Source organism: Mustelus asterias, chromosome 1 (assembly GCF_964213995.1).
Source record: "Mustelus asterias chromosome 1, sMusAst1.hap1.1, whole genome shotgun sequence".
NCBI classification, from domain to species: domain Eukaryota; kingdom Metazoa; phylum Chordata; class Chondrichthyes; order Carcharhiniformes; family Triakidae; genus Mustelus; species Mustelus asterias.
In genome coordinates, this window is record NC_135801.1 from 76,477,841 (window position 1) to 76,505,430 (window position 27,590).

General features: G+C 42.3%; 1 protein-coding gene across 1 annotated transcript in view; it reads right to left on the reverse strand.

Moving 5' to 3' along the window:
- The window catches only part of ndnf (neuron-derived neurotrophic factor), a 30,466-nt gene extending 4,479 nt beyond the window's left edge, over positions 1 to 25,987 (reverse strand). Inside the window, exons 1-3 of the mRNA XM_078214171.1 lie at positions 25,652 to 25,987; positions 9,438 to 9,632; positions 636 to 760 (exon numbers count right to left, since the gene is read on the reverse strand). Coding sequence (XP_078070297.1) covers positions 636 to 760; positions 9,438 to 9,632; positions 25,652 to 25,671 — 340 coding nt within the window. The 5' untranslated portion in view covers positions 25,672 to 25,987. The remainder of the gene's footprint in view (positions 1 to 635; positions 761 to 9,437; positions 9,633 to 25,651) is intronic.
- Positions 25,988 to 27,590: the final 1,603 nt, after the last annotated feature.

Here is a 27,590-nt window from a genome sequence, read left to right on the forward strand (position 1 = left end):
TGAAAGTGCAAGGGACTGCAAAATTGGAAGTTCCCTTTCCTCTGGACCTACCTGCAGGCCAGCTCAGTGTTGGACTTGGTCAAAATCCCTTTGGCCCACCAGTGAGCTACATTGGGTGGCCGAGTTGGAACACAAATTGAATATTTCCCCTCCGATATCTAACAGACAAATGGCCACATAAATCCTATCTACCTACTTCAACGAATGCTATGGAAATTGTCACAGTGATTTTCTATTATATGATCTATAATCTTATTAAAATTTTACCTGAAACGGGTTTTCTATCATGTTGTTGCCCACAAGTATGTTTCCCTGATTTGTTTTGGACTCGAGTTAAATTTATCATGTGCTGGAACTTTATTATACTTTTTGTCAAATTGTTTATAGGCTCCAAAATATTGTGCTGCTAGATGAAGAACACAAAAGGCTGCTTCCTGTTCTATCTTAACTCAGGACATTATAAAAATGTCAATATGTGTACAGGTGAGATCCCATTTTATATAAGAATATATCACACTGAATGAACTCTGCCCATCTCGATTTGATTATATGGCAGTTTGATTTCATGCAAAATGATTTAATCTTTTAATTATCATTCTAAGGAATTACTTTTTGTCAATTCATCACTGCCTTACCAGAACCTTCTCCACTTGATTCCTCAGGTAACTCTTGAAGAGTTAGTTTCCATTCCAAGGGTGCATCACACGGTGTCATGGTAATTGACAAAGGTGTATTGTCTTCTTCAACAACAAAGTAGTATCTGTAAGTATATTACATGAGCAGTTAAGTTGTGTGAGCTATTGTTGGATGAAAATAGTGACAAAAACATAATACAAAGTGTACTCTTAGAGGGAAGTCCATTTATTGGGTTGATTACATTCATAAACTGTGATTGTGAAGTAAGAGGAATTTGGGTTAATCAGTTGAACCCAAGTGACTAGGGAGTAATTTTGACTTTGGACAATGGTGGAAAATGGGTGATAGGAAATTGACAACCCATTCCATAACCTGCCTAAAATTCTGTTACATTGACGTTAAAAAAAAGGAGAATTCAGTGCAGTGTGTCATGGGTGACTAATTCGATATTGCCCATTACACACAATTTAGAAGGCCTATTGAAACCTATGGCAGTCTTCTATCTCCTAAGACAATGGTTTGAGCTGTGGTGGTCACCTCTGTGTTAAGCATCTTCTGGTGTGGCTCAGGAACCCCACTCTGACATGGCAGTCTCTGGCATAATTGTAGCAGAGGAAGACAGTGGGCTGGAAGGTACACAATTTGCTGACCTCTGTTTCATTTGGCCCGCTTCTCGCCACTTGAACTTTTGATTTCTGCTCACCTCTTCCCGTGCTGTTCCAAATAGTCAGCCTCCAGAGGTCACACCTGTTAGTGACTGTCTTCCTGTTGACAATGTCAATGTCTGCCATTTTCATATCTTCCTTGCAGATGTCCTTGAAATTAAGGTATTGATGTCCAGGTGGTCATGATCCAGTGGCCAATTCACCCGTAGTGAAGGCCATTGGGTATACAATCATCATCCATCAGATGAATGTGGTCAAGTCAGCAAAGACATCCTTCCTTTAGCAATGAGTGTAATCTGATGGAATTTTCATGCTCCAGGATCTCTTGAGTTGGTGGTTTTATTATGTAGAAGACACATCTGAGACAGCAAGGTGTAAACCGTTCAGCCTTTTCTCCTGCCTAGTGTATGTTGTTCAGGTCTCACAGCTGTAGAGAAGTGTGCTGAGGATGCAGGCTTGGTAGACTCGCAGTATTTTGTTCTCAGTCAAGTTGCTGTTGTTCTACACACTCTTACTCAGCTTGGACATAACAGTTGTAGCTTCTGTGTAGTGTATGTTAATTTTGCATCAAGTGACAGACTGTTGGTGATCTTACAGTCTACATATGTGAAGCTATCAACAACTTTCGCCGTCACATTGACTATGCTGATAGATGACTGCATCCTCGACCATGACGTTTGTCTTCCTGATATTGATGGTCAAACCAAACTCTTTGCAGATGTGAGAAAGACTGTCCATTTTCTGCAGTAGGTGTTCCACTGGATGGAATGTTAGTGCGACATTATCAGTGTAGAGCAACATTCTGATGAGGACTTGGCATATCTTTGTCTTGGATCTTAGGTAAACTAGGCTGAACAGGTATCCATCAGTTCTGATTTGTAAACAGACATCCTCTGTAGATGACCTGAAGGTATTTGACAGGAGAAAAATGAAGGATATGCCAAAGAGTGTCAGTGCCAGAACACAACCCTGTTTGACCCAACTGTGGATCACCAATGTTGCTCCGTTATAGCTGACCTTAATCATTATGTTGCTATGGAAAGAGGAGATCACATTGAGCAGCTCCAGCAGCCAGCTCATTTTCTCTAGCAACTTAAATGGGCTGCCTCTGCTCACATAGTAGAATGCTTTGTTGAGATTGATGAAGGCAATATAGTGGTCGCCTCATCTCATGGCATTTTTCATGCAGCTACTGACTGAAACGTTCATGTTAGCCTTCCAGTTCTGATACCACGCTGGGATTTGGGATATGGTATTACATATGTTTTTGACGTGTTGTAACATGAAATGAACAATATGAAATGATATACTATCAAATGTATTTTTAAATCAAATATTAATTGATCTGAATGCGATTTAAAAGAATACTGATCCGCTCTCATGTTGATGTCAGGTTCACGTATTGAAGTACATCTGTCCAGTCCTATTATTATGCAGTAACAATTTCTTACCACTAGAGCCTGCAGCGAGTTGTGTCCTGTGGCAAAAGGTTTTCATTCATTCTCATGTGCTTTTACATTTACCACTAAATTAGTGTAAGCAGGTCACATAAAATCCCCTGGTTCCGTGTCACTCCTAATTCTGCCAGCATGAGCAAGACCTATCTACTAATGTTTTTATTTTATTTCAAAAATATACTTTATTCACAAAAAGAACTTTCAAATAAGACATTTCAAACGACAGATCCAATAGTTACAAACAGTCCAATAAATGAATCATTTTTACCCTACAATACAGTGCTTATTTACAAAACATTACATTCATTACATTTCATTACTTAAAACTATGTACATACGTCATCCGAGTTTACTGTGTGCCGTTATTTTTCAGGTTGGCACACAGTTACGCAGGCCGAGTGTATTCTGCAGTTACCCGGCCCTCGGTCTGCCTCGGTTGAGACGCTTTACACGGTGGCCTTTCCCCATTGTGCCTTTGCGGCGGCTGCCCCAAGCTTGAGCGCGTCCCTGAGCACATAGTCCTGGACCTTGAAATGTGCCAGACTGCAACACTCGGTCGAGGACAATTCTTTCAGCTAGAAGATCAGCAAGTTTCGGGCGGACTAAAGAGCGTCCTTCACCGAGTTGATGACCCTCCAGCAGCAGTTGATATTTGTCTCGGTGTGCGTCCCCGGAAACAGCTCGTAGAGCACAGAGTCCTGTGTCACCGAGCTGCTCGGGACGAACCGCGACAAATATCACTGCATCTCACTCCAGACCTTCTTTGCAAAGGCACATTCCACAAGGAGGTGTGTGACCGTCTCATCACCCCCGCAGCCGCTTCGAGGGCAGCGTGCGGTGAGGTTGAGCCCTCGGGCGTGCATAAAGGATCTGACGGGGAGTGCCCTGCTCACCACCAGCCAAGCCAGGTCTTGGTGCTTGTTTGTGAGTTCTGGTGATGAGGCATTCTGCCAAATGACATTGACAGTCCGCTCAGGGAACCATCCGACAGGATCTGCCGTCTCCTTTTCTCTCAGGGCCTTAAGGACATTACGTGCTGACCACTGCTTGATAGCCATGTGGTCAAAGGTGTGTTTCCGGAAGAATTTCTCCACGAAGGACAGGTGCTGCGGTACGGTCCAACTACTTGGAGCGTTCCGCGGCAATGTGGCCAGACCCATCCTCCGCAACACTTGGGACAGGTCGAACCTCAAAAAATAGTGGCACTTGTTGTTACTGTACCGAAGATCTACACACAGCTTGATGCAGCCGCACACAAAGGTGGCCATCAGGATGAGGGCGGCGTTGGGACCTATCTACTAATGCTGATTGCATAGTGACATTTAATATTAGACTACAGTTAACATGGAAAAAGATTAGTTGTGAAGTCATAATGATATATTCATTTCAAAGTTCAGCTGCTGTCTTAATTTCTACTATTTTAGACATTTGTTTTTTTGCTGTCTAGACACCGCACTCTGGAATTCACTCCCTAACCTGCTCCACCTCTCTATGTCACAGTCCTCTTTTATCATCCTCTTTAAAACCCATCTTTCTGAAGAAACTTTTAAAACCCTCCTAATAGTTAGTTTGTCTCAGCATCCTCTTCTATCTGGTTACACTCCTGTGAAGCACGCAGCATCATTTTGCAAGGAACTATATAAATATAAGTTAGTGTTATTATGGTTTCCCCTAGTGCTATAATTCAATCACAAAGTGCATGACATGTGCAGGCAATCCATATTGCTGATTCATTATTCAGCACTATAATCAGGTTCAATTGTGTGATCATGGTAGATCCGGGAGATTATTGTGGGTTTTAACACACAGGGTTGGATTTTACATTGAGGATGGGCTCGCCACACCCCAGCATAAATCCGGTCCTATGTCACCTCCTCTTAGCTGGCCTGCTTTATTTCTTTGTTTTGGGGGAGTGGGGGGTGGTGGTGGGGTGGTGGCAGTGGCCCTTTCATTAGTATGAGGCAGAACATTGGACCATCTGCAGAAGGATCTTCCACTTCAACACGTTGCTGGCCACTCGGAAGCTGACAGCTATTTATATACGGGTAGCGGAAAAAGGAACAGGTACAGCACGGAGATAGGCCACACTCCTTCCTGCCACCGTCTGGTTATTATCACCCAAATTGCTACACTGCACTATTAACTCCTTCATTCCCTTTGATTTACCACACCTCCCCTCACATGATCCCTTCCCACCAAGTTCTCTCTACCATTTTAGTTAGCTGACCTTCTAGAACACTGGTATCTGTGGTTTAGGTGAAGCCCATTCCAACAGTACAGCTCCTGCTTCTGTGGCACTGGTGCCAGTGCCCATGAATGGGAGAATATTTCTTCCACACCAGTCTTTGAACCTTCATCCCTCTAATTGTATTTATCCTATGCCAATTTTCCTGTGGTTCAGGTAATAATCTGGAGATTATTAATAATCTAGAGATTATTACCTTTGAGGTTCTGCTTTATAATTTAGCCCCAAGCTGTTCAAACTCCCTATACAAACCTCTTTCCTAGTTCTATCAATGACATTCTTACCCACATGGACCATGAAAGCCAGGTTCTCCGCTTCCCAATACAAGTTCATCTCCAGACTAGAGCAGATGTCCTGGCACCCCTGGGCTACACAGGCTCTGGACTCTCGCTCATGGCTATACTGTCCCCAACTACCACTACATTCCTAGTTACTCACCCACTTGAATGACTTTGTGTATCATGGTACCATAGTCAGTTCCCTCATCCACCTTGCATTCCCACTCTCATCCATACAAGCTGCAACAACCTCAATCCTGTTAGACAATTGCAAGGGCTGCGACTCCTGCATTTTTACCTTCACAATCCTCTTACTCTCCTGCACCTAACCATGGACCAAATCAGAAGACCATATCCTAAGGGATGTGACTGCCTTCTGGAACAAAATATCCAGGTAAATTTTCGCTTCCAGGTGCATTGCAGTGTCTGTACTTCGGACTTCACCTCGTTTACTTTTTGTGTTATGTTCCCAGTTGATGTTAATACTGAACAGGTTGGATCCCAAAGTGAAACATGGCTTGATAGATCCTAACTTCTATCGGTTACTGAAAGTTACTGAATAAATTCACAGAAGTCTGCAGATGAGCTGTTAACACTAAGATGTATTAAACAAGAAAATATAAGTATATTACATCAGCCAAAAAGAATGGAAAAAATCTCAATAAAAAATACAAGAGAATGATTCAGAGATTCACTATTGCTTTACACCGGGAAAATAAACATATATAAAGAAGGGTAAAACAATTTATATTTATTGTCATGAGAAGCATGTGAATTAATAGGCAAACTGTGCTCAGACACACCAAATTCCAAAGTAATTGACAGATGTGGCCAAAGCAGATTCCATGGATTTCTCAACAACCCACATTGTGAGCCGACGAATCTCATTCAAAAATTGTCTTTTTCACAAAGGTTTCCAAACTCCGCATTTGAAGATCTCACATTGGAATTCTCTCCAAATATTGTTCCCAATTCAACAACGATCCACCTCCAGGGTTTCAATGTCACCTGGAAACTCCTTTCCCTTAGATCTCCGAGTACACCCGAGCTTTACCTTCCAAAAAGCCCACAGTAAGGAATCACCTCAAATCTTCAGGGCATCACCCAAAACCTCTTAACTTCAGACTGTTCCTTGCAGCTCTTTCTTTAACTCATATGAATGTACAAATTAGGAGCAGATAGAGCCTGCTTGCCCCTTGAGCCTGCTCTGCCATTCAATAAGATCATGATTGATCTGATTGTAGCCTCAACCCAACATTCTCCAATCATGTTTTAGCCCCTTTTTTACCAAGAATACATGTACCTCTGCCTTAAAGATATTCAAAGACTCTGCTTACATCACCTTTTGAGGAACAGAGTTGGAAGACTCACTATCGTCTGAGAAAAAAAAAATCCCCATCTTTTTGTTTAAATGAGTGGCTCCTCATTTAGAAACAGGGACCCCTAATTCTAGATTCTCTCAAAGGAGGAAACATTCTTTCCACGTCCACTCTCTCAAGGCTCCCAGGATCTTAATGTTGCAACCAAATCACCTCTCACTCTTCTAAACTCCAGTGGATACAAGCCTAGACTGTCCAGTCTTTCCTCGTAAGACAACTTGCTCATCTAGGTATTGGTCTTGTAAACCTTCTCTGGGCGGCACAGCAGCACAGTTGTTAGCATTGCTGCCTCACAGCGCCAGGGACCCGGGTTCAATTCTGGCCTCGGGTGACTGTCTGTGTGGAGTTTGCACATTCTCCCTGTGTCTGCATGGGTTTCCCCCGGGTGCTCCCACACTCCAAAGATCTGGGATTAGGTTGATTGGCCATGCTAAATTGCCTTTTAGTGTCGGGGGATTAATAGGGTAAATACGTGGGGTTACAGGGATAGGGCCTGGGTGGGATTGTTGTCGGTGCAGGCTCGATGGGCCGAATGGCCTCCTTCTGCACTGTAGGGATTCCATGATTCTAACTGCTTCCAATGAATTTACATCCTTCCTGAAAGATGAGACCAATACTGCATACATTACTCCAGATGTGGTCTCATTAATCCCCTTTAGAAGTGAGCCTAACCTCTTTCTGTTTGTATTTAATTCCTCTTACAATAAATGATAACATTCTATTAACTTTCTTAATTACTTGCTGTTCCTTTTGCAATTCATGCACTAGAACACCCAGATCCCTCTGCCTCTCACCATTTAGATAATATGCTTCTTTTTTGTTTTTCCTGCCAAAATAGACAATTTCACATTTTCCCATATTATACTCTATTTTACAGATCTTTTACCACTCATCTAACCTATCTATATCTCTTTGTAGCTTCCTTATGTCCTCCTCAAAGTGTATTTTCTACTTAGCTTTATGTCATTAGAAAATTTAGCAACTATACCTTTGGTCCTTCATCCAAATCATTTATATAGTATGTAAAAATTTGATGCTACAGCACCGATCCTTGTGGCACACCACTTGTTACATCTTATCAACTAGAAAATTACCCCTTTATGCCTACTCTGTTTCCTATTAGCTAGCCAATCTTTAACCCATGCCAATATGTTACCCCCTACACCATGAGCTTTTATTTTCTGAAATAACCTTTGATGTGGCGCCTTACCAAATGCCTTCTGGAAATCTATTATTTACAGCACATGTTAGTTCTTCAAAGAATTCCAAGAAATTGGTTAAACATAATTCCTCTTCACAAAACCATGTTAGCTCTGCCTGATTGCCTTGAATTTATCCAAGTGCCCTGCTATAGCATCTTTAATAATGTGTCTAACATTTCCCTTAATCCAATCGGCCTGTAGTTTCTCGCTTTCCATCTCCCTCGCTTTTTGAATAAAGGAGTTACATTTGCTTTTTTACAATCTAATGGAACATTCCTAAGATCCAGTATACTTTAGAAAATTAAAACATAAGCATCAATTATCTCACTAGCCACTTCTTTTAAACCCTCGGATGAAGTCTATCAGGATCTGGGAATCTGTCAGTCCACAGCTCCAAACATTTGCTCAGCACAATTTCCCTCATTGAATTTTCTTCATTTCCTCCCTCTCTATTTGCTGATTTACAGCTATTTTTGGCATGTTATTTGCATCCTCTATACTGAAGACTGATACAAAATACCTGTTCAATTCATCTGTCATCTTTTATTTTCCATTATTAATTCCCCAGATTCACTTACTGTGGGAGCAACACTCACTTAGTTAACTCTTTTATTTTCTAAATATCTATCGAATCTCTTATTTCTGTTTTTATATTTCTAGCCATCTTTCTCTTGTACTCTGATTTTCCCTCCTTAATAAACTTTGAGTCGGTATTTGCTGTTTTATATATTCTGTCCAATCTACTAACTTGGCACCCACCTTTATTTAAGTTTGATACTGAGTGGGATTCTCTGGTCCTGCCAGCAGCTCATCTCCACCCGCAGGATCCCCCGTGGTCTGGGATGACTTCAATGGGAAATCCCATTGACAATAGCGGAATCAGACAGTGACTAATAACATAAAAGGTCATGGGGATGGTGGATGTAAAAGACATTGAAGTGTACAATCAGCCATGATCGTATTAAATGGCGGAACAGGCTTGATGTTCAGAATGGCCTACTCCAACTCATATGTTCAGCCTTGTCTTTTGTACTGATGTACTGTGCTCCCTCATTACTGAGGATGAGGATATTTGTGAACCCCTCTTCTCCAGTTAGTTGTTTAACTGTCCACAGCTATTCATGAGTGGATGTAGCAAGACTGTGGGATCACTTAGCTCTATTGCATTCTGCTGTTTGACATACAAGTAGTCCAGTGTTGTAACTTCACCTCATTTTTAGATATGCCTGGTGCTGCTCCTGGTATACATTCCTGCACTCTTCATTGAACCAGGGTTGATCCCCAGCTTGGTCGTGATGATAGAATGGGGAATATGTTGGAGCATCCGGCTACAGATTGTGGTTCTGCTAATGCTGAAGGGCCACAGTAGCTCATGGATGCCCCATTTACATTGCTAGATCTGTTCAAAATCTATGACATGTATCACAGTGTTAGTGTCACACTTCAGAATGGAAATTATTCTCAATGTGAAGATGGAATTCAACTTCCCGAGGACTCTGTGGTGTTCACTATGACCAGTACTGCTAGGGACAGATTACTTTAATGTCTATCCTTGAAATCATTGAAGTAAAATACCTTTTAGGTGTGTCCCTGAAGAGAAAGCCGCTGATCTCAGCTCCATCTGGGATGATAGATGAATCATGGAAGAGAGACGTGTCTCGAAGCTGCATTTGGAAGAGTTCCTCATCTCTGGTAGGTAGCTTCTGAGTCTTGGAGTTTGTTGCTAGTAATAGCAATGATGTCACTACCCAGGATATGGTTACCATTATCCTACATGAAAGACAATACCCATAATCAGGTAGGTGTTAGTTTAGTAGCACAGGATAGACTGATTCCATTGCTGATAACCTTAAAAAATGAGCACCGTTTCTGGGAGAGAAATTGAATCATTTGAGTTCTAGGAAGAATTAGTATGATTTTTCTCATGATTATATGATATGTAGGTAACGTGGCTGTTTTCATGTTGTAAATGAAGTAATAATATATGATAGCATCATTATGTGTTTAAAACATGCCCAAAATATTGCCTAATTAATAACTTTGCAATGATGCCTATTTAAAATTTATTGAAATAAGCATCATGGAATGAATAAGTTTGGGGGCCTGCAAATGTATATCTCCACCATTCTCTTCTTAACCTCTCATCATACACAGACATTTATCAGGTTAAAGGTTAGACATAAAATATATTTTAAATCCCTACTGAAACTGTCTCTCCATCAGATTGTGAAGAAGCAAAAACTGGCAAGATGAACAATTTGAAATTGTACTGTTTGAAATAATCTGTTGTTTTTGTGACACTACAATGCCTTTAAGAAATGTATTTTTATCTTGTTTCTTGTAAGGGGCATATTTAGAATTCAGCTCTGTTTACCCAGTGCCAATTTGTCTACTAATAATTGATTATAGCTAATGGAGTGTTTGTTTTAATCTGAGTAAACATGTTATTGTTTATTTTGGTTTTTCCCTTGGGGTTTCAGAGTAGGATTATGATTAGGTTGATTGACAGAGACAGTCATATGTTAATGGGTGGAGCTAATTTTTCGGAGAAAAATCAAGAGCAGTTTCTGCTTGGTTCTGAAAGAAGTAAGGGGTGTCTTTGTTTCTCAGTTTCTCTCTCTCCCTCTCTGGAGGTTGCTGTTTTGGAGCTGTCTGAAGACAGGAATCTCTCTGTCTCTCGCTCTCTCTCCAGAGGTGTTCAAATGCCCTAAGACTGTTAACAAGTACAAACACTTAAGCTTGTGTGTTGCTAACTGATTTTGAAGAAGGGTTTAGTCTTTAAGAGGAATATTGCTTACATTGGAACTAATAGAGATAGATTAGCAGTTAAGAATTGTATCTTGTCATGTTTGAGTCTTACAATTGGTAAAAGTGAAGCTAATTCATTTGTTATTGTTAAACTGTATTATTAAATAAAGTTTGTTTTGAAAAAAAGCTTCCTATAGTGTCAATAGAATCACACCTGGAATTAAACACCTTATCCTTAGAGATACTGCTGGGGTATGGTCAGGCTTCATAATATATTTTGGAATTTCTGTTCTGGTACACTAACATTTCTCTTTATATTTAAATGGAATATACTTTACTTGGCTAAGTTATCCAGGTGGAGAAAGTATACTTTATGGATTTAAATATAAGTTAACCAGCTCCCTAAATATATTAGTGTGAAAGTGCACCTTCCAATGCGGAGTTGAGTCATACAGACCTGGAGAATTCCAGAAAGACAAATGAAGGAGTGTTCAATTCGCTCAGAGGTTCTCTGCGAAGGCGAGGTAATAGGAAATTGCTATTTAATGATTGCTGCTGCAAGTCTGCAGTCAGCTAAATGGTAAAAAGCCCTGCCAAAACTCAGGATCTAGACTCTTAAGTGAACATTAACAAGTTAGATGAAGTGCCTGAAGACACTCAGTGTCTGGAATCAGACACTGACATCAGTCAGAATTGGCGTGGAGAAAATTGGGGACAAAATGTTCACACCATAACAATACATATTGGATTTTTAGCTGTATTTTTCACTTCACAGTTCATTTTTATCTTTTTTAATTCTATTCTGTCCATTAATTTTCTTTCATTTCAATTTTTCAATAAGAAGTAATGTTGCACACTCTCTCTTCATTTCATTTTAAAGTACAAATAAGGAAAGAGGCATGATTTTCTGAATGGGTGGGGAAATGGAAAGATTAACTTTCACTCGAAGTAGAAGTAAATCAATAACACTAAGATTCAATGTGAAGACACAATGATACCTGGCAGGGGGCATTGCCCTCTCTGCCCTTTCTGGCTCTACACCTGCTGTGAAGGAAATTCCTTTCATGATTTACAATTAAAAATTGATAAATTTGAGGAAGTTATTGCCCAAGAGATTCTGAAGTAATAATGTGCACACAGGATTCTCAAAGGGGAACTACAGGATAGAGAATTTATTCCCCAAGTGAGGAATACCTGATAACTGGAGGATCAGCCATAACTTCCTTACAAGTGTAAGTTTCACGTTAGATATCATTTCAGAATCATTTGGATGTCATGGTTTTTCGTTAAAAAATGAAGTTTGGAAGGGCAGTGCTTAGATACTCATCACCTTCAAACCAGGACACAGAAGAGATCATTTTCTGACTTTGTGCTCTCAATAATGCTTTCCACTGACAATATGAAGTTTAAAAATTAATCGTGTAAATGTCAGGATCGTATATGGAGACTGCAAAGTACCCATCTCCTCACCTCCTCCCCCTTACTATCACCTCACCATCCCATTACAGAACTTAATTAGTGTTTTGTCAATAGCTTTACAAACTCACTTCTGCTGTAAGACACTTTGCAGTGCATGATCAGCAGCCTCCCAAAACTCACACACCCCATTATGGACCAAATTCCTGCTAATTTGGGATATCATCCTATATTTAGAAAGAACGCTGACATATGGAAACTCGCCCCCTCAAATGGTCATCTGAACAATTTCTCATTGCCACTAAATGAAGCTTGAAAAACTTCTTGTGTTAAGTTCACCTCGGCCCATAGAATCAAACTAAGAGGTAGTTTTCCGATTTGGCACTTCCAGTAGGGACGCTTGCCCACCAAGTGCACTTGTCAGATATTCTGGCACAAGCAGTATATGAGAGTAGTTGAAAAATCAGGCAACGTAAGCTCAAATTTCTGCTAAGTGCTCTCAGTTGGTGAGGCACCCCACCAACGGCACATAGTTAAACAATTAACACTTTAATGCTTCCATGATGGGGTTTTATTTCTATAAACCATCTCCATATTTTTTAGGATTAAAATAGAAAGTCATAGGCAATTAATGTATTGCAATTATTTAGATAATTAAATAAATACGGTAAGTAAACATTCATTAAAAAAAATATGCTTATACTTTTATTGTTATTCCACGTAACAAAGAATGTAAGCCTTATCCGAACAGCACAATGGTATCCAGTGCATTGTACTTTTGGCTGCAACAGCCTCATCAATTTTAATCCCTTTTGGAGATTTTCCAATTGAACCAAAGTTGCTTGTGAGCGGAGGGAAGAAGATGATCTAAGACATCTTGTTACTAGCTATATCATTGTTTAGCATTCATTATTACAGGCATATATGTTATGTACCTCAAAGTCATATTTGAAAGCCAGTTCTGTTGAACAAGATGTTGAAACAAGATATAGTATGTTACATAGAAATGACAGTGCTGCCTCACTGCACCAGGGATCTGAGTTCAATTCCGGCCTCGGGTCACTGAGTGGAGTTAGCACTTTCTCCCGTGTCTGCGTGGGTTTCCTCTGGGTGCTCCGGTTTCCTCCCACACTCCAAAGATGTGCAGATTAGGTTGATTGGCCTTGCTAAATTGCCCCTTAGTATCAGGGGGATAGGTAGGGTAAATATGTGGAGTTACGGGGATAGGGCCTGGGTAGGATAGTTGTCGGTGCAGACTCAATGGGCAGAATGGCCTCCTTTTGCACTGTATGGATTCTATGGTTTTCAGATAGGCAAATTGAATCTCTGGCTTGGAATTTCTACCATGGGTGAAACCTGGAAGTTAGACTTGAAGATGCCCTCATCCTAAGCCATATTGCTGAGGTTATGCTCAAATTTCCTGCTAATCTTATTGGAATACACCCAAATGCAAAAATGGGCATAAATCAGTGTAAACAATTAGGCCCAAGGAAAGAGTTAAACTCACACCAGATATTTCTACTTTAAGGATGAAAATTAAAGTTTCAACTCATTCAACCATCATTCATGCACATTAAGCACAGCATGTTTCAAACCTGCTCTTGGAGAAGCTTTGCAATTTTAAATGTGACTTGTATTGCTGTCATAAAAAACAGAAAATACAGCATGGGTCTCAGTCAGGATAATTGTTTTTTTTAAAAAAAGATCAAAAAATTGCAGTAGAACACCAGACAAATTACTTTATTTCCTGCTGTGTCTGAAAATCTGGTTGAAATTTCAAGAGAGACTTTGATCAAATGGAATTGCAGGAAACTGGCGCATCAAGCTCTGTAATTCAGAGGCGTGGTCAGCAATATCAGTGGAGATGGATTTAAGTGCCCACGGTAGAAAACTGTGCAATTTTTAAGCTATATATTTACTCTTCCCACAATTAATGTGTCACTGATACACAGGAAATGTCATTTAACTCTAGGCTTGTCCAACCCACAGCCCATGGGCCATATTGCTGTGAAGCCTTTTTATGTGGCGCCTGGATCATTTGGTGAAAATGCTGGAAGAAGGGTCAGTGAGTTTGAAGATTTCTGCAGGGTTTGCTCCTCCAGTCACAGCCTGTTTCTCTCCTGCGTTTGATGCTGATAGGATCATTATTGAGCCTATCAGCGGCAAACATGGAGAGAAACAGGCTCAGGTTGGAGGAGCAGCAGACACAGGGAACTACAAAATATGAAGATAGAGAGACTCTTGCTCATGGGCCTTCACTCACTATGCCTTCTTGTGGTTTTGGCCACTTTCTGACAGCTACCAGAGCTCTGACCTAGCTCTGGCCTTGTCCCTCCCAGCTCCAGTTGCGTCCCTCCCAGTTCCTGTTGTGTTACTCCTGGGTCCTGGCATGTACCTCCCGCCTCCAGCTGTGCCTCTCCCGGCTCCAGCTGTGCCCCTCCTAGCTCCAACTGCATCTCTCTCGCCTCCTGCTGCGTCTATCCCTCCTCCAGTTATGTCCCTCCCAGCTCCAGCTGCGTCTCTCCCACCTCCTTCTGTGTCCCTCCCTCCTCCAGCTGTGTCCCTCCCAGCTCCAGCTGCGTCTCTCCCACCTCCTTCTGTGTCCTTCCCTCCTCCAGCTGTGTCCCTCCCTTTTCCAGCTATGTCCCACCTGGCTCCAGCTGCACCCCTCCCAGCTCCAAGCACAATGCTGGTGAATATTATCTCAAAGTAGATGAGTGTGTAAGATAAATTCAGCAGCCACCCAAATGAATTCCAGCTGCCCTCAAATCCAACTGGAAAAGAAGAGTGTGAACAGGAAAGTGACGATTCCTACAGACTGGATAAGCAGCATGTGAGCAGTGAAACAACCTGGAAAGCTTTGAGTATGCTTAGACCCAAAAGATCTAAATAAAGCTTTGAAGAGATCTCACTACCCCATACCCACCATCAAAAGAATTTTGCGACAACTTGCCAAGACAAAGATCTTCACTACCCTACATGCAAAGGATGGTGACTGGCAAGTGAAGCAGGCTGAGAGCAGCAGCTTTATAACTACTTTCTGGACCCTGTTTGAGAGATACAGATAGTTGCGCATTCTATTTAGCATTTCCATGGCTCCAGAAGAGTGTCAATGTTCACAGCATGAGATAGTCAGTGATCTTCTCAGAGAGGAAGCCATCGTGAATGATTTTCTCATCTACAGATGTGGAAACACAATGGAAGAAACCATGATGACCATGATCAGATTCTGGTGTAACTGCTAGAAAGATGAACCCGAAGTTGACCAAGAAACATTGCAATTGAAGATGCCTCAAGTTAAGTACATAGGTCTTCACCCAGGACCTGACAAGGTGAGAGCTGTAACAGGAATGCAGCAACCCAACAGATGTGAAAGCAGTGCAATGATTTATTCGATTTGTGAACTACTTAGCACAATATTTACCTAATTTGCCACCAGAGTGTGAGCCATTATGCCAGCTCACTGTGCAGGATGTGCAGTGATATTGGAAACAGAACAAGAAGCAGTCTTCACTAAATTCAAACAACTCATGTCGACAACATCAGTGCTGAAATACAATGACATCAATGATGAAGTCACCTTGCAGTATCACACCAGTGAGACAGCTCTTGAAGCAACCCTAAAGCAGCAAGGACAGCCAACCTTATTTGCATCCAGGGTACTACTGCAAACTGAATGACACTATACTGATTGAAAATTGTGCTTGGCCATTGTTTTTGCCTGTGAGCACTTTCATCAATAGCTGCTTGGGAGAGACAGAGTAACAATGGAGTCCAACAAACCACTTCAAAGCATTTCTCTCAAATCACTGCTCACTGCTCCAAAGTGTCTGCAATTACTTCCTTTAAAGAGATATCTGGATGTGACATACAAGCAAGGGAAATAGATGTATATCACTGACATGCTGTTGCGAGCAGCACTCCCCATGAAGAAAGTTTAGGATGCTACAACAAAATGTGGAATCTTCCAGATTCAATGTGAAGCAGCAGATAGACATGATCTGGAAGCCATCAACTTTGAATCTGACAGACAAGCATCTTGGTGAATTCAACAAGATGCAAATTGCACAAGAAGTATTGATAAAAGGATGACCTGAGAGCATCACGGACACACCTGTGGTGACAAGAGCAGATTGGTCATGCTGAGATGAATTGACAGCCCAACATAGAGACATAGATAGGATGCAAAGCTGGGCTGAAAAATGGCAAATGGAGTTTAACCCTGAGAAATGTGAGGTGATTCATTTTGGTAGGACTAATTTAAATGTGGATTACAGGGTCAAAGGTAGGGCTCTGAAGACTGTGGAGGAACAGAGAGATCTTGGGGTCCATATCCACAGATCTCTAAAGGTTGCCACTCAAGTGGATAGAGGTGTGAAGATGGCCTATAGTGTGTTAGCTTTTATTAACAGGGGGTTGGAGTTTAAGAGCCGTGGGGTTATGCTGCAACTGTACAGGACCTTGGTGAGACCACATTTGGAATATTGTGTGCAGTTCTGGTCACCTCACTATAAGAAGGATGTGGAAGCGCTGGAAAGAATGCAGAGGAGATTTACCAGGATGCTGCCTGGTTTGGAGGGTAGGTCTTATGAGGAAAGGTTGAGGGAGCTAGGGCTGTTCTCTCTGGAGCGGAGGAGGCTGAGGGGAGACTTAATAGAGGTTTATAAAATGATGAAGGGGATAGATAGAGTGAACGTTCAAAGACTATTTCCTCGGGTGGATGGAGCTATTACAAGGGGGCATAACTATAGGGTTCGTGGTGGGAGATATAGGAAGGATATCAGAGGTAGGTTCTTTACGCAGAGAGTGGTTGGGGTGTGGAATGGACTGCCTGCAGTGATAGTGGAGTCAGACACTTTAGGAACATTTAAGCGATTATTGGATAGGCACATGGAGCACACCAGGATGATAAGGAGTGGGAGAGCTTGATCTTGGTTTCAGATAAAGCTCGGCACAACATCGTGGGCCGAAGGGCCTGTTCTGTGCTGTACTGTTCTATGTTCTATAACATGGCATCTCATACAACAGAAATAGAATCATCTAAGGAGATGAGATAGAGGTGCTAAGCACATCTACGCAAACCATCAAGAAATTGAGTCCAGCACAAGGATGGTAAAATAAATATGCTAATTCATGCCTTTGGTACTTCTAGACAACCATTCGAATGCTTTCCTCGCTGTGCTCACATTTTCTAACCCCCATCATTTTGAACTCGATCAAAGTTCTGCTGCCCAGACCCTAACACACCCCATATCCCAACACACCCCATGTCCTATTTTCCCATAGCCCCTGCACTTGCTAACATGCATTTGCTCCAGCTGCAGCAATGCCCCCATTTTCAAAGCCTCACCTACTTTTCAATTATTTTCCCTGACCTGCTCCATCCCTATCTCTGTAACTCCCTCCAGCCCGGCAACAATTTGAGATCTCGACTGTCCTTCCCCACCAGCTCTTATGCATCCCCAATGTAATAAGGATATCCAAGCCTTCAACATCTTGCCCACAAGGCTCTGGAATCCATACACTCCCCACCCCACACCCCCAGTTTTCCACCTCTCTACCTCTGTTTCTTTAAGCCATTCCATCAAACTTACCTCCTTGTTCAAGCATTTGGTCATCTGTCCAAAAATCACCTAATATGACTTGATGTCAGGTTATGTTTGATAATGTTCCTGTAAAATGTCTTGAGGCATTTCTCCATATTAAAGGTTTTGTTATACACATGCATGCACAAAAGGTATCGTGCGTCCACTTGCAAGGAGAAATACAAACTTACTTTTGCAAATTAGAATTTTGAGGATTTAACTTTTTGTTGCTATGGAAAATACAATGTATTTAATTATTAAATGAAAAGACCCCTCCCACATCCGCTACCCCCCCTCCCCCCCCACTGCTGTAAATGTACAGAAGGGATCGAGCCATCTAACAATTGTCGATAGTGTTGAAGAACATAGCAACATGGTCTGCTGGGTGTGGAGAGAGTAAGGAGTCTAACAACACCAGGTTAAAGTGTGGAGAGAGTGCCAGGGCGGGGAAGATTGTTAGATATTCAATCTCTCGATTACGTTGAAGAGACCATTGCTACAACCTCTCGGAAAGCCGGGATGGGATGGGATGGGTCAGCAGCTCGGGATTGTCAGTTGAAATTTACACCCTGACTGTGCCTTCCATCGCGTTCTGCAAATATCTCTTGCATCTCCAGACATTGATTTTATTTATTAATGCCTGTTTCTTCTCTCTCTGGATCAATGACTGGTGATGGAAGGTCTTCCTTGCGCCCTGTTCGCAATTGTCTAACACTTTGTCATTTAGTGCCGGCTTCAAACGCCTGGCCTCCTTATGAACCCAATAAACATGTTTCTTGACAAGTTCATTTCCACGCCACTTCTTCGCTTTTACGGTTTTTCATTATCTGGCCTCATTTAATAGCAGCGAGCCCCGCTGCTAGTGCCTGTACACAGTCCCCTCCCGTTGATCCAGTTAAAGGGGCAATGCCGACACATCTGGTCTTTTCTCCGGATTGATTTTAACAGCACGCACGATTTCAGGAAGAGTTATATGATTATTTATTTTAATCATGAAACGTATCTTGCAATCATTTCAGAATTGTCTGTATATTATTTTGGTGGCGAATTACATAAATCTACATTCTAATTGAGAAAGTTTTACTTTTACAAATCCAAATCCATAGACTTGCTTCTCACAACAAGATCAGTATAATTGCCACTGGCACACCAGGTAGGCTGTCCTTTTTAAAAATGTGCAACCTGCAGTTAACGCGCTTCGGGGAACATCATTATTTCCACTAAGAGCAGAAACATGAAAGTTGGATATTGTTAAGAAAGAGATTGCATTACAACTCCTCTGTGTAAGTGTGTGTGTCTGTGTGTGTATTTTGGGTTTCAGCCCCTTTCTCTGACTAGGTGAGTGTATTTTGGATTACTCTGTATGAGTTTTGGGTTACAGTCTTTCTGACTGTGTGTTTTGGGTTAAAGACGGTCTGTGGGTGTATTTTGGGTTATCCTGTTTTGGGTTACAGACTGTGTGTGTGTGTGTGCTGTGTGTGTTTTGTATTCCAATTTTTCTGACTGTGTATGTTTTGGGTTACAGACTCTGTGGATGTATTTGTGGTTACACTCTCTGGCTGTGTGTGTATTTTGGGTTACAGTCTCTGATTGTGTGAGTGTATTTGTGGTTACAATCTCTGGCTGTGTGTGTATTGGGGTTACAATCTCTGGATGTGTGTGTATTTTGGGTTACAGTCTCTGACTGTGTGAGTGTATTTGGGGTTACAGTGTCTGACTGAGTATTGGATTTACAGTCTCACTCGCTACTTTGGATTAGAGTCTCTCTGATTGTAGGGCTCAAGTTATAGTCTCTCTCGTTGACTGTATTTTGGGTTACGGGCTCCTCATTGTGAGTCTTAGATTACAGTCTCTCTCTGACTGTTTGAGGGTATTAGGCATTACAGTCTCTCTGACTGTGAATTTTTGGTTACAATCTCTCCTTGACTGTACTTTGGGTTCCAGTCTCCTCACTATGAGTTTTGAATGTGTTTTGGGTTACAGCGCCACTTCCTGACTGTGACTGTGTGCGTACCTTGGTTCCAGCTTCTCTTCCTAAATGTGTGAGTATGGTGTGGGGTTAAGAGTCCCTTTCTCTCTCGCGCTCTCTGTTGGGCCTTTGGCTATCATATAACCTCATGTTGGTAACGGGTAAGCGATTGGGTTACAGTCTGTGTGTGTGTGTGTTTTGTGTTACAGTCATTCTGACTGCGTGTTTTGTGTTACAGTCACGCTGTGTTGTGGGTTACAGTGAGTTGCTGATACTGCTGTCAGCGAGAATTCGTGTGTAAGGTCCAGAAACGCTTTAACCCCACCCGCCCCTCCTCCGTGCCACTTAGAGTGTTGAGTATTCATGGAATTAACTATTTAAAGTCAAATTCTAAGGTCACATCTTGCATGAATGAGATTGAGATGAACCTGAAAATGTTACACTGCCGAATACACAAAGATTTGTTTCAAGTTCGGCGCCTGGAACAAATAAGGCGCAGCGTTTTATTATAGGGAACGGAGCAGAACGGTTGGGAAGTACAGATAGAAAATTATAAGGTAGTGCAATTGAGAGTTCTAAACTTTGTTCTGCCTTCTTTCATGTATCGCTGTAGTTAAATAAACAAGAGATTTTCGGGAATCCGAGAAGATTTCAGAGGTTTAAGATTTCCGATTTGAATTCCCTTGCACTGTGTGAACTACAAAGATCACTGTCCAAAGCTGTGGCTGTGTTTGCACGTTATGCATCCCACTTACCTCTTTATCTCCGTATTTTGATTCTGGAAATGAACATTGCTTATTTGATTATCTCTTTCCTACTTTTATTGTTTAAAAGTTATTCAGGGGGCATCAGTTTAAATGAATAATTGTCCTGCCTCCTCCCCATGGTGATGTTACAGTTGCTGGAAAGTAACCCCTTAAAATAAAGGCAACAGTAACGACAAGAAAGATAGAGAACCTGACCACAAAGTTGCAGAGCAGAGAAGTGCTGCAGCTTAGATTTTTGTTAGGGGATTCGGAGTAAAGGAAAGTCAATGGAACGAAGCTGCAGATCAACTATTATCTACCTGAATAGAGCAACCAGCCGAGGAAGCGAATGGCCTCTACCCGCCCCAATGAACCCTGGATAACAGAGGACATGGGGCACCACAGACAGGGAAGCTTACATTTATATAGCGCCGTTCGTGATCTCAGGACATCACGGAGTGCTTTACAACCAATTAAGTTCTATATTGAAGGGTAGTCACTATCCAATTTACAGTAAGTTTTAGTTTAGTTTATTAGTGTCACAAATAGGTTCATATTAACACTGCAATTACGTTACTGTGAAAATCCCCCAAACTCACATATAGGAAAAAGCGAAAATATTCAAGTAATTTGTTTATTTTTGTGACCCTAATTGTGAAGGAGGGATAAATATTGGCCAGGATACTGGGGAAACTGCCCCCCCCCCCCCCCTCCCGCAATCCCCCGCTCTTCTTGGCACCATTGGATCTTTGACATCCGCCCAGGAGGGCAGACAATGCCTTCATTTGGCCGAATGTTCCTTCTGAACAGCACCGTCAGTCAGCCGAGAGGTTTGTGCTCAGCTCTCTGGAGTGGGACAAGAGAATGGGACAGGGCGTGAAAGAAAGAAGCAGAGATCGTGAATCAGGCGGAGGTTGAGAAGGGAGAGCATGGGACAAAATGGGAGGGAGAGAGCATGAAGCAGACAGAGAAGTAATGAGAGTCAGCTTGAAACAAGTGGAGAGTTGACAGGGGAAGATCAAAACAGATAACATAAACAGCTTGAAGGAGTGGAGGGGAGGGAGAACTCGAGGCAGAGAGGGACAACATTAAAGAGACAGAAGAGGGGCAGCGAAAATAAAGCTAAGAGCATGGAAGAGAGAGAAGCAGACACACACAAAGATAAAGAAAGTATTAAACAGAGCAGGAATCGGAAGGCGTTGGAGAGTTGCTCCTCAATGTATAATCATGTGTGCTAAGCAGTGCTTGTCTTCCATGCCACTGCTATTTATAAACAGACACTTTTGGTCCTCTAGGTTAACGCGGCTTGTTTGTTTTAGTCTATCCATGAAATGCCATTTGCCACAGACGCTGTCTGACTCCAATGAGGGATTGGACAGGTGTGACTCCGGGTCAGCCAGCGGTTTCGATACAGTGACACGGAGCGGGAGGATCACCCATTTAAACATGCAAATATCCCACTGCGATGGAAGCGCTGGTCCGCCTTCAAACGCAAGATTTTTTTAAACAGGAAATTGTTTAATCGCCTAACAGGTCCAAACGTTGAGCCGGAAAGTCAATATATCTCCACGTACATTTATTCTACAGCCTCAATTGAAGTTACACAGTAAATTAGGAAACGTAGCGCCTGTACAGTATTACTGGATTTTTTTCGGCTTTATAAATTAAAATATCATTAAAATAAATCACATAAAACTTTCCACATGTGATTGTCTTTCCAAAGTTTTATTATTAGTGACAGTATTACTTCTGGATACAATAAGCCCAGATAACTGAGTTGAGTTTAATGCTGTGAAAATATCAGGTATTACACAGCAATGAAAAGGGACCAGATTTCCAAACATTTTTAACCTCTTATTTACGGCGTCAAGTTCAAAGGTTCTTTGATTTTTGATTTGATTTATTATTATCACATGTATTAGTATACAGTGAAAAATATTGCTTCTTGCACGCTATACAGATAAGGCATACCGTACATAGAGAAGGAAAGGAGAGGGTGCAGAATGTAGTTACAGTCATAGCTAGGGTGTAGAGAAAGATCAACTTAGTGCGAGGTAGGACCATTCAAAAGTCTGATGGCAGCCGGGAAGAATGTGTTCTTAAATAGGTTGCTACATGACCTCAGACTTTTGTATCTTTTTCCCGACGGAAGAGGGAGGAAGAGAGAATGTCTGGGGTGCGTGGGGTCCTTAATTATGCTGGCTGCTTTGCTGAGGCAGCGGGAAGTGTAGACAGAGTCAATGGATGGGAGGCTGGTTTGGTTTCAGTGCTATTAGATCTGTAATCTAACGAACTAACAGATATAATTCATCGTGTGCCCGTCAACAGCAGTGCGGTGATGGAGGGGAACATCCCAATAAGCGCTAAGTAGGGATGGTTCCCCACAGCCTGATCTGTGTAGCACATTTGTACAAAGGGAGGTTGCTATCCTGTTTTGATGAATGTTGCGGTCAGCTCGCATGTTGTATCAAGGAGAAGCAGAGATCAGATTACACTACAAGTATTGTACTTTTTTTTCCTTATTCATCTACGTTTGAAGGTTGGCCGTAATTATGTTGATTAAAGCAAAGAGCTCCAAACCGCAGGAGAAGTTTGTAACTTTTATCTAATTGGGTTTTTAAAAAAAATGTAGACATTTAAAATTTATGTGATATATACAGAGGCCACTTACCCCTTTCTGCTAGTACGCTAACTGCGATGTGAGGGAAAAGCATGCATTTGGAAAACTTGTATTTATGGAATTGTTTCTTAAACTGTCCAATCGCTTCTCTTCAAAGTGACCCCACATTGCAGTTTGTGCTCACAATGAGGATTCTCACTGATATATTCTTTAAGCAATTAACAACCTCTTCAGACAGCCGCGCTTTGGTAAAACGACGCTTCTTATGTTAGGATGATTACATTTCGCGATCTTTTAAACTCGAGATGTTGTCGCGTTTTATTGAGTTCAAAACAAACTTCGTCTTCAAAACAATTTGGCAAAGGCACCCTCAGTCACAAAAGTAGACACAACAAAGAAACCCGAAGACGGCGGCATGTTTTAAATGGGCGTTACAGTCAGATGAGTTTCCTGCGGGGATTAATTGGGAAGACGAATCTTCCTAAATGATCCACATTAACGAGTTCCAGAACACCGATGTCCCCCCGCAGCCGGGGCAAAGCACTTTGATAGTCTCAGCCTTAGTAACCATTTCGCATCTTGCGATTTATTGCTCCAAAGGCCACAATGCCAAATCAGTGACAAGCGGACACAACTGGCACTTTGCCCTTACACAAGATTTTTAAAAAATGTCATCAGTTTTCCGCATTGGAGTTTGCTAACCAGTTGAGATGGCGCTTCCAGGCTGAAAACTTGTTGAGTGTCTTTATAGCTGTAGAGAATAGGGCCATTAAAGGGTTAAAGTGCCGGTCTCTCGAGACAGACTGAACTGATAACTATCTGAGTTAAGGAGCTTTGAACTGTGCTCAGATGAGGGGTGTGGGGAGGGAGGGGGTGGAAGGGGTGGTGGGGAGAGTTATTTCAAACAGTATGTGCTTTGCACCCGCCGAATTCCAAAGAACCCGAAAGCCTAACTAATACAAATATCGTCCCCTCAAACTGGAAAGTTGCAGAAATTTTCAACAACACAACGGAAACTTTCAAGGCGATAGGGGAGAGAGCAGATAGACAGAGGACGTTCAAAGGAAAGAGTGCAGGACCTGAAGTGATCGAGCATCGCAAACAGGATAAGAACAACAATAAAGAACAACAGTTGCAAGAAATAGCCGGGCCAGGATTTAGACAGAAGGTGAATGAAGGAGCAGAGATGAGATTAAGAAGCGGGGTGAGTGAATGTCTTTTGAGGCTGATCCTATTGGTTTCTGCCACGGACCCTGTGCTTATGGGACTCGGAACTGGAAAGGCTACTGGAATCCTCCTGTCGGGAAGAGGTTCAGAGGACAAGATCGGAGCCTGGATTCTGATTAAAACTTGAAATTAGATCTGTCATACACTTTACCTGATATCTGCCTTTGCTTTGATTAAATCAGTTTCAGTTTAAACAAAACATGAGCCGAAGAGCACCCTGCTGACTTTCAGTATCATCTGGTCAGTGGGAAGGTGCGAGAAAGGAGAAACAGTTATCTTCCGCGAGTTGCTGACGGTGAAGGATGGACAGAGCCGGATTACGGTCTCTGTGATCACTTTTACAATCGGGGAGCTAATCTGACTTTTCTCTTGTCCAGGTGCATTATCTATCTTTGTCTGCGAAGGGTAGCGATGTAAGAGCCTCCTATAAACACGTATTAAAAAAGATGATGACAAAGGAGGCTGGGTTGGTTGATGTTGTGGAGTGATCATATTTACTGCTGGCATGTTATTGGTGAAGAGAAGTGTACTTGTTTTTTTTACAGCCACGTTTGAACCAATGGATGCATGTCGATTTTTAGAAGTAAATTAAAACAATCAGCAATTTCACATTTTCGAATTTTTGTGGCTCGTTTCCAAGCAACTTGCGATGTTCCTTGCTCCCTGATTTATTCTCTCCCTTCCCAAATACTAACACAATGTCACCTCAGGGTCAACCTCCTTGACCGGCAGGCGATTGAACTCCATCACTTTATTGTAGTGTGAAGTTGCATTTCCATTTTACGCCGTTCATAGGTGCTCTAAAGGTCAACGCCAATTATTGGAGCCCTTTTACAGTATTACAAATAATCTCAAAGCAATGGTATTGATAATATCATTGCGAAAGTTTTATAAGGTAACTGACACTATAACTGATGAAGCCTCTCAAGCTCAGGCAAAGTGGATCGAGAAAGCACATACATGTCAGAATCAAAGATTCACAACATCGACTTGAGATTCATTAGAAATAATTTTACTAATCACCTTGGCAGCATTAGTCAGACGCGGTATAATCTCCAATTTGTCTTTGTTATATACCCTTTTCAGACAGCCAACAAAACAACGGTTGGCGATCAGAAAATCTCACTAAGTTTTAAAAAGAATCAAAAATCTTTTTTATTAGTATAAGTTTAGAAGTCAAAAAGGAAGATTATCTGGGGAAAAAATTGGATAGGCGAAAATTGGTTGATGGATATCATATAGAAGTGTTGAACATCATTACAGCACCTTTTTAATAATATAACAAGTGTATTACTCCGAAATATACTGTCTGGATTAAAAACAGCGGCCCATATATTAAGGGCATCACTAACATGCATGCAACCAATTTCACAACAATATATAACACGGAATGCCTGCTCGAACTCAAGGAATTTACTTTTCCAGTGACATTTATTTTGCTACACGGTTTTCTGGGGTGGAGGAACAGTATTTCTTACCTTGAAGTCATCATTTGCATTGCAAACTTCCAATTCTGTCAGTCCACTTTATGTTCCCTCGCTTAAAATTCCACACTTCTTTTGAGGAGCAGACAGGAAGGGTAAAACTGATGCTAGTCGAATTCAGAGAGGACCTGGAAAATTGCCACAATGAAACTATCCTTGTTTGTGTGTGCGGTTTATTTTTCCCCCCTCTTTCTCTTCTAAATTGCGCAAAGCCAAGTCTGGAAGAAACGGATTAAAGGTTGAGTCAGACTATTTGGAGGCGGTGTGTGAGGATCAGGGTCTGCTTTGGCTCTGGCAGTCAGGGAGCTTGGCTTCCACAGTGCAAGAGGTGAGACTGAACCCAAGTTGAGCTCAAACTGTACTCACTCCGTCCCGTCCCAGGGGCTCCGCCAATCAGAGGCGCTCGCAGCGCGCCAACTCGCCAATCGCAGCTCAGATGGTTTAACTGCACCAATGGGAGCGGGGAAGGGTCGCGGCGAAGCCACCAATCGGAGAGGGAGAGCATGGCAGTTTGACCAATAGGGGAGCGGATCCAGCGACTGCCTTCCCTTTATGAATGAAAGGACAGGCGGTAGAAAGAGTCCCAGAGGCAGAGACCGCGGAGCTGGGAGATTGGGCCAGGTTTCCAATAACTCGCAGCTTTCACCCGGAATCATTTCTGCATCTGACTTTGCTAATTCAGTTGTTAAGGTGGAGGGGTCCGTGCTGTGTTCAGTTTATTCGTCAAACCGGGTTTAAACAGATATTCAGTTAAACAAAGTGCTTTATTGCCACCAGTTTACACCTTAAAAATAAACAGAATCACCTCCACACCAACAAGACAAAATTCCATCCAAATTCTGCACCATAATTGTAATAATGTTGACAATTTTTTCTGGATAAAGGACGAGCTAAGTTTTGCACATGTTGATGACACATCTTTCCTTGGAATAGTGGGCGGTCTGTTTAATATATATATATATGTGGGGGGGGGGGGGGGACGTGTGTGTGTGTGTATCTGTGTGTAGGTAGGGATGTATGTGTGTGTATCTGTGTGTTTGGCGTCGGCTGTATGTGTGTGTGCGATGTGTGTGGAGTGTATGTGTGTGAGGAGGTGTATGTCATTGTTTATGTGGGAGGCTATATGTGTGTGAGGGTGTATGTGTGTGGGGGGAATGTATGTGGAGTGTTTGTGTGTGTGTGTGGGGGGGGGGGTGGTATGCGTGTGTGTCTGTATGGGGACTGTGGAGTATGTACCTGTATATGTGTGTGGGGATGGGTATATATATGTGTGTGTCTGTGGAAGAGGTGTATTTGTGTGTGTGTATGTGTGGGGGTGTATGTATGTGTGCGGGGATATGGAGTGTGTATGTGTGTGGGAGGGGTTGGGTGTGTATATGTATGTGAGGGATGCATATGTATATGTGTGTCTGTGGGAAGGGTGTATTTGTGTGTGAGGGGGAGGGGTGTAGGGTGTGTGTGGGGGATGTTTCTGGGTGTGGGGTTTGTTGTGTGTGTCTATGGGAGGGGTTCTCAGTCACACTGACCCGTAATGTGTTTTTGTGGTCACGCCTCGACTTTTACGGCTCAAAGGCTTGAGATACAATGAGGTTTCAAAATGACACCAATCGTGGCAAATCGCATCTGGTCCACCAGTCATTTCGGCGAAAGCATTTTATTACATTAGCAACAGGAAGTCAGGGGGTGATAGACCGGAGCCAGAGCAGAGACAGAGGGTGATAGACCAGGGGCAGCGCAGAGACAGAGGGTGATAGACCAGGGGCAGAACAGAGACAGGGGGTGATAGACCAGGGGCAGAACAGAGACAGGGGGTGATAGACCTTGGGCAGAGACAGGGGGTGATAGACCAAGGGCAGAACAGAGACAGAGGGTGATAGACCAGGGGCAGCGCAGAGACAGAGGGTGATAGACCAGGGGCAGAACAGAGACAGGG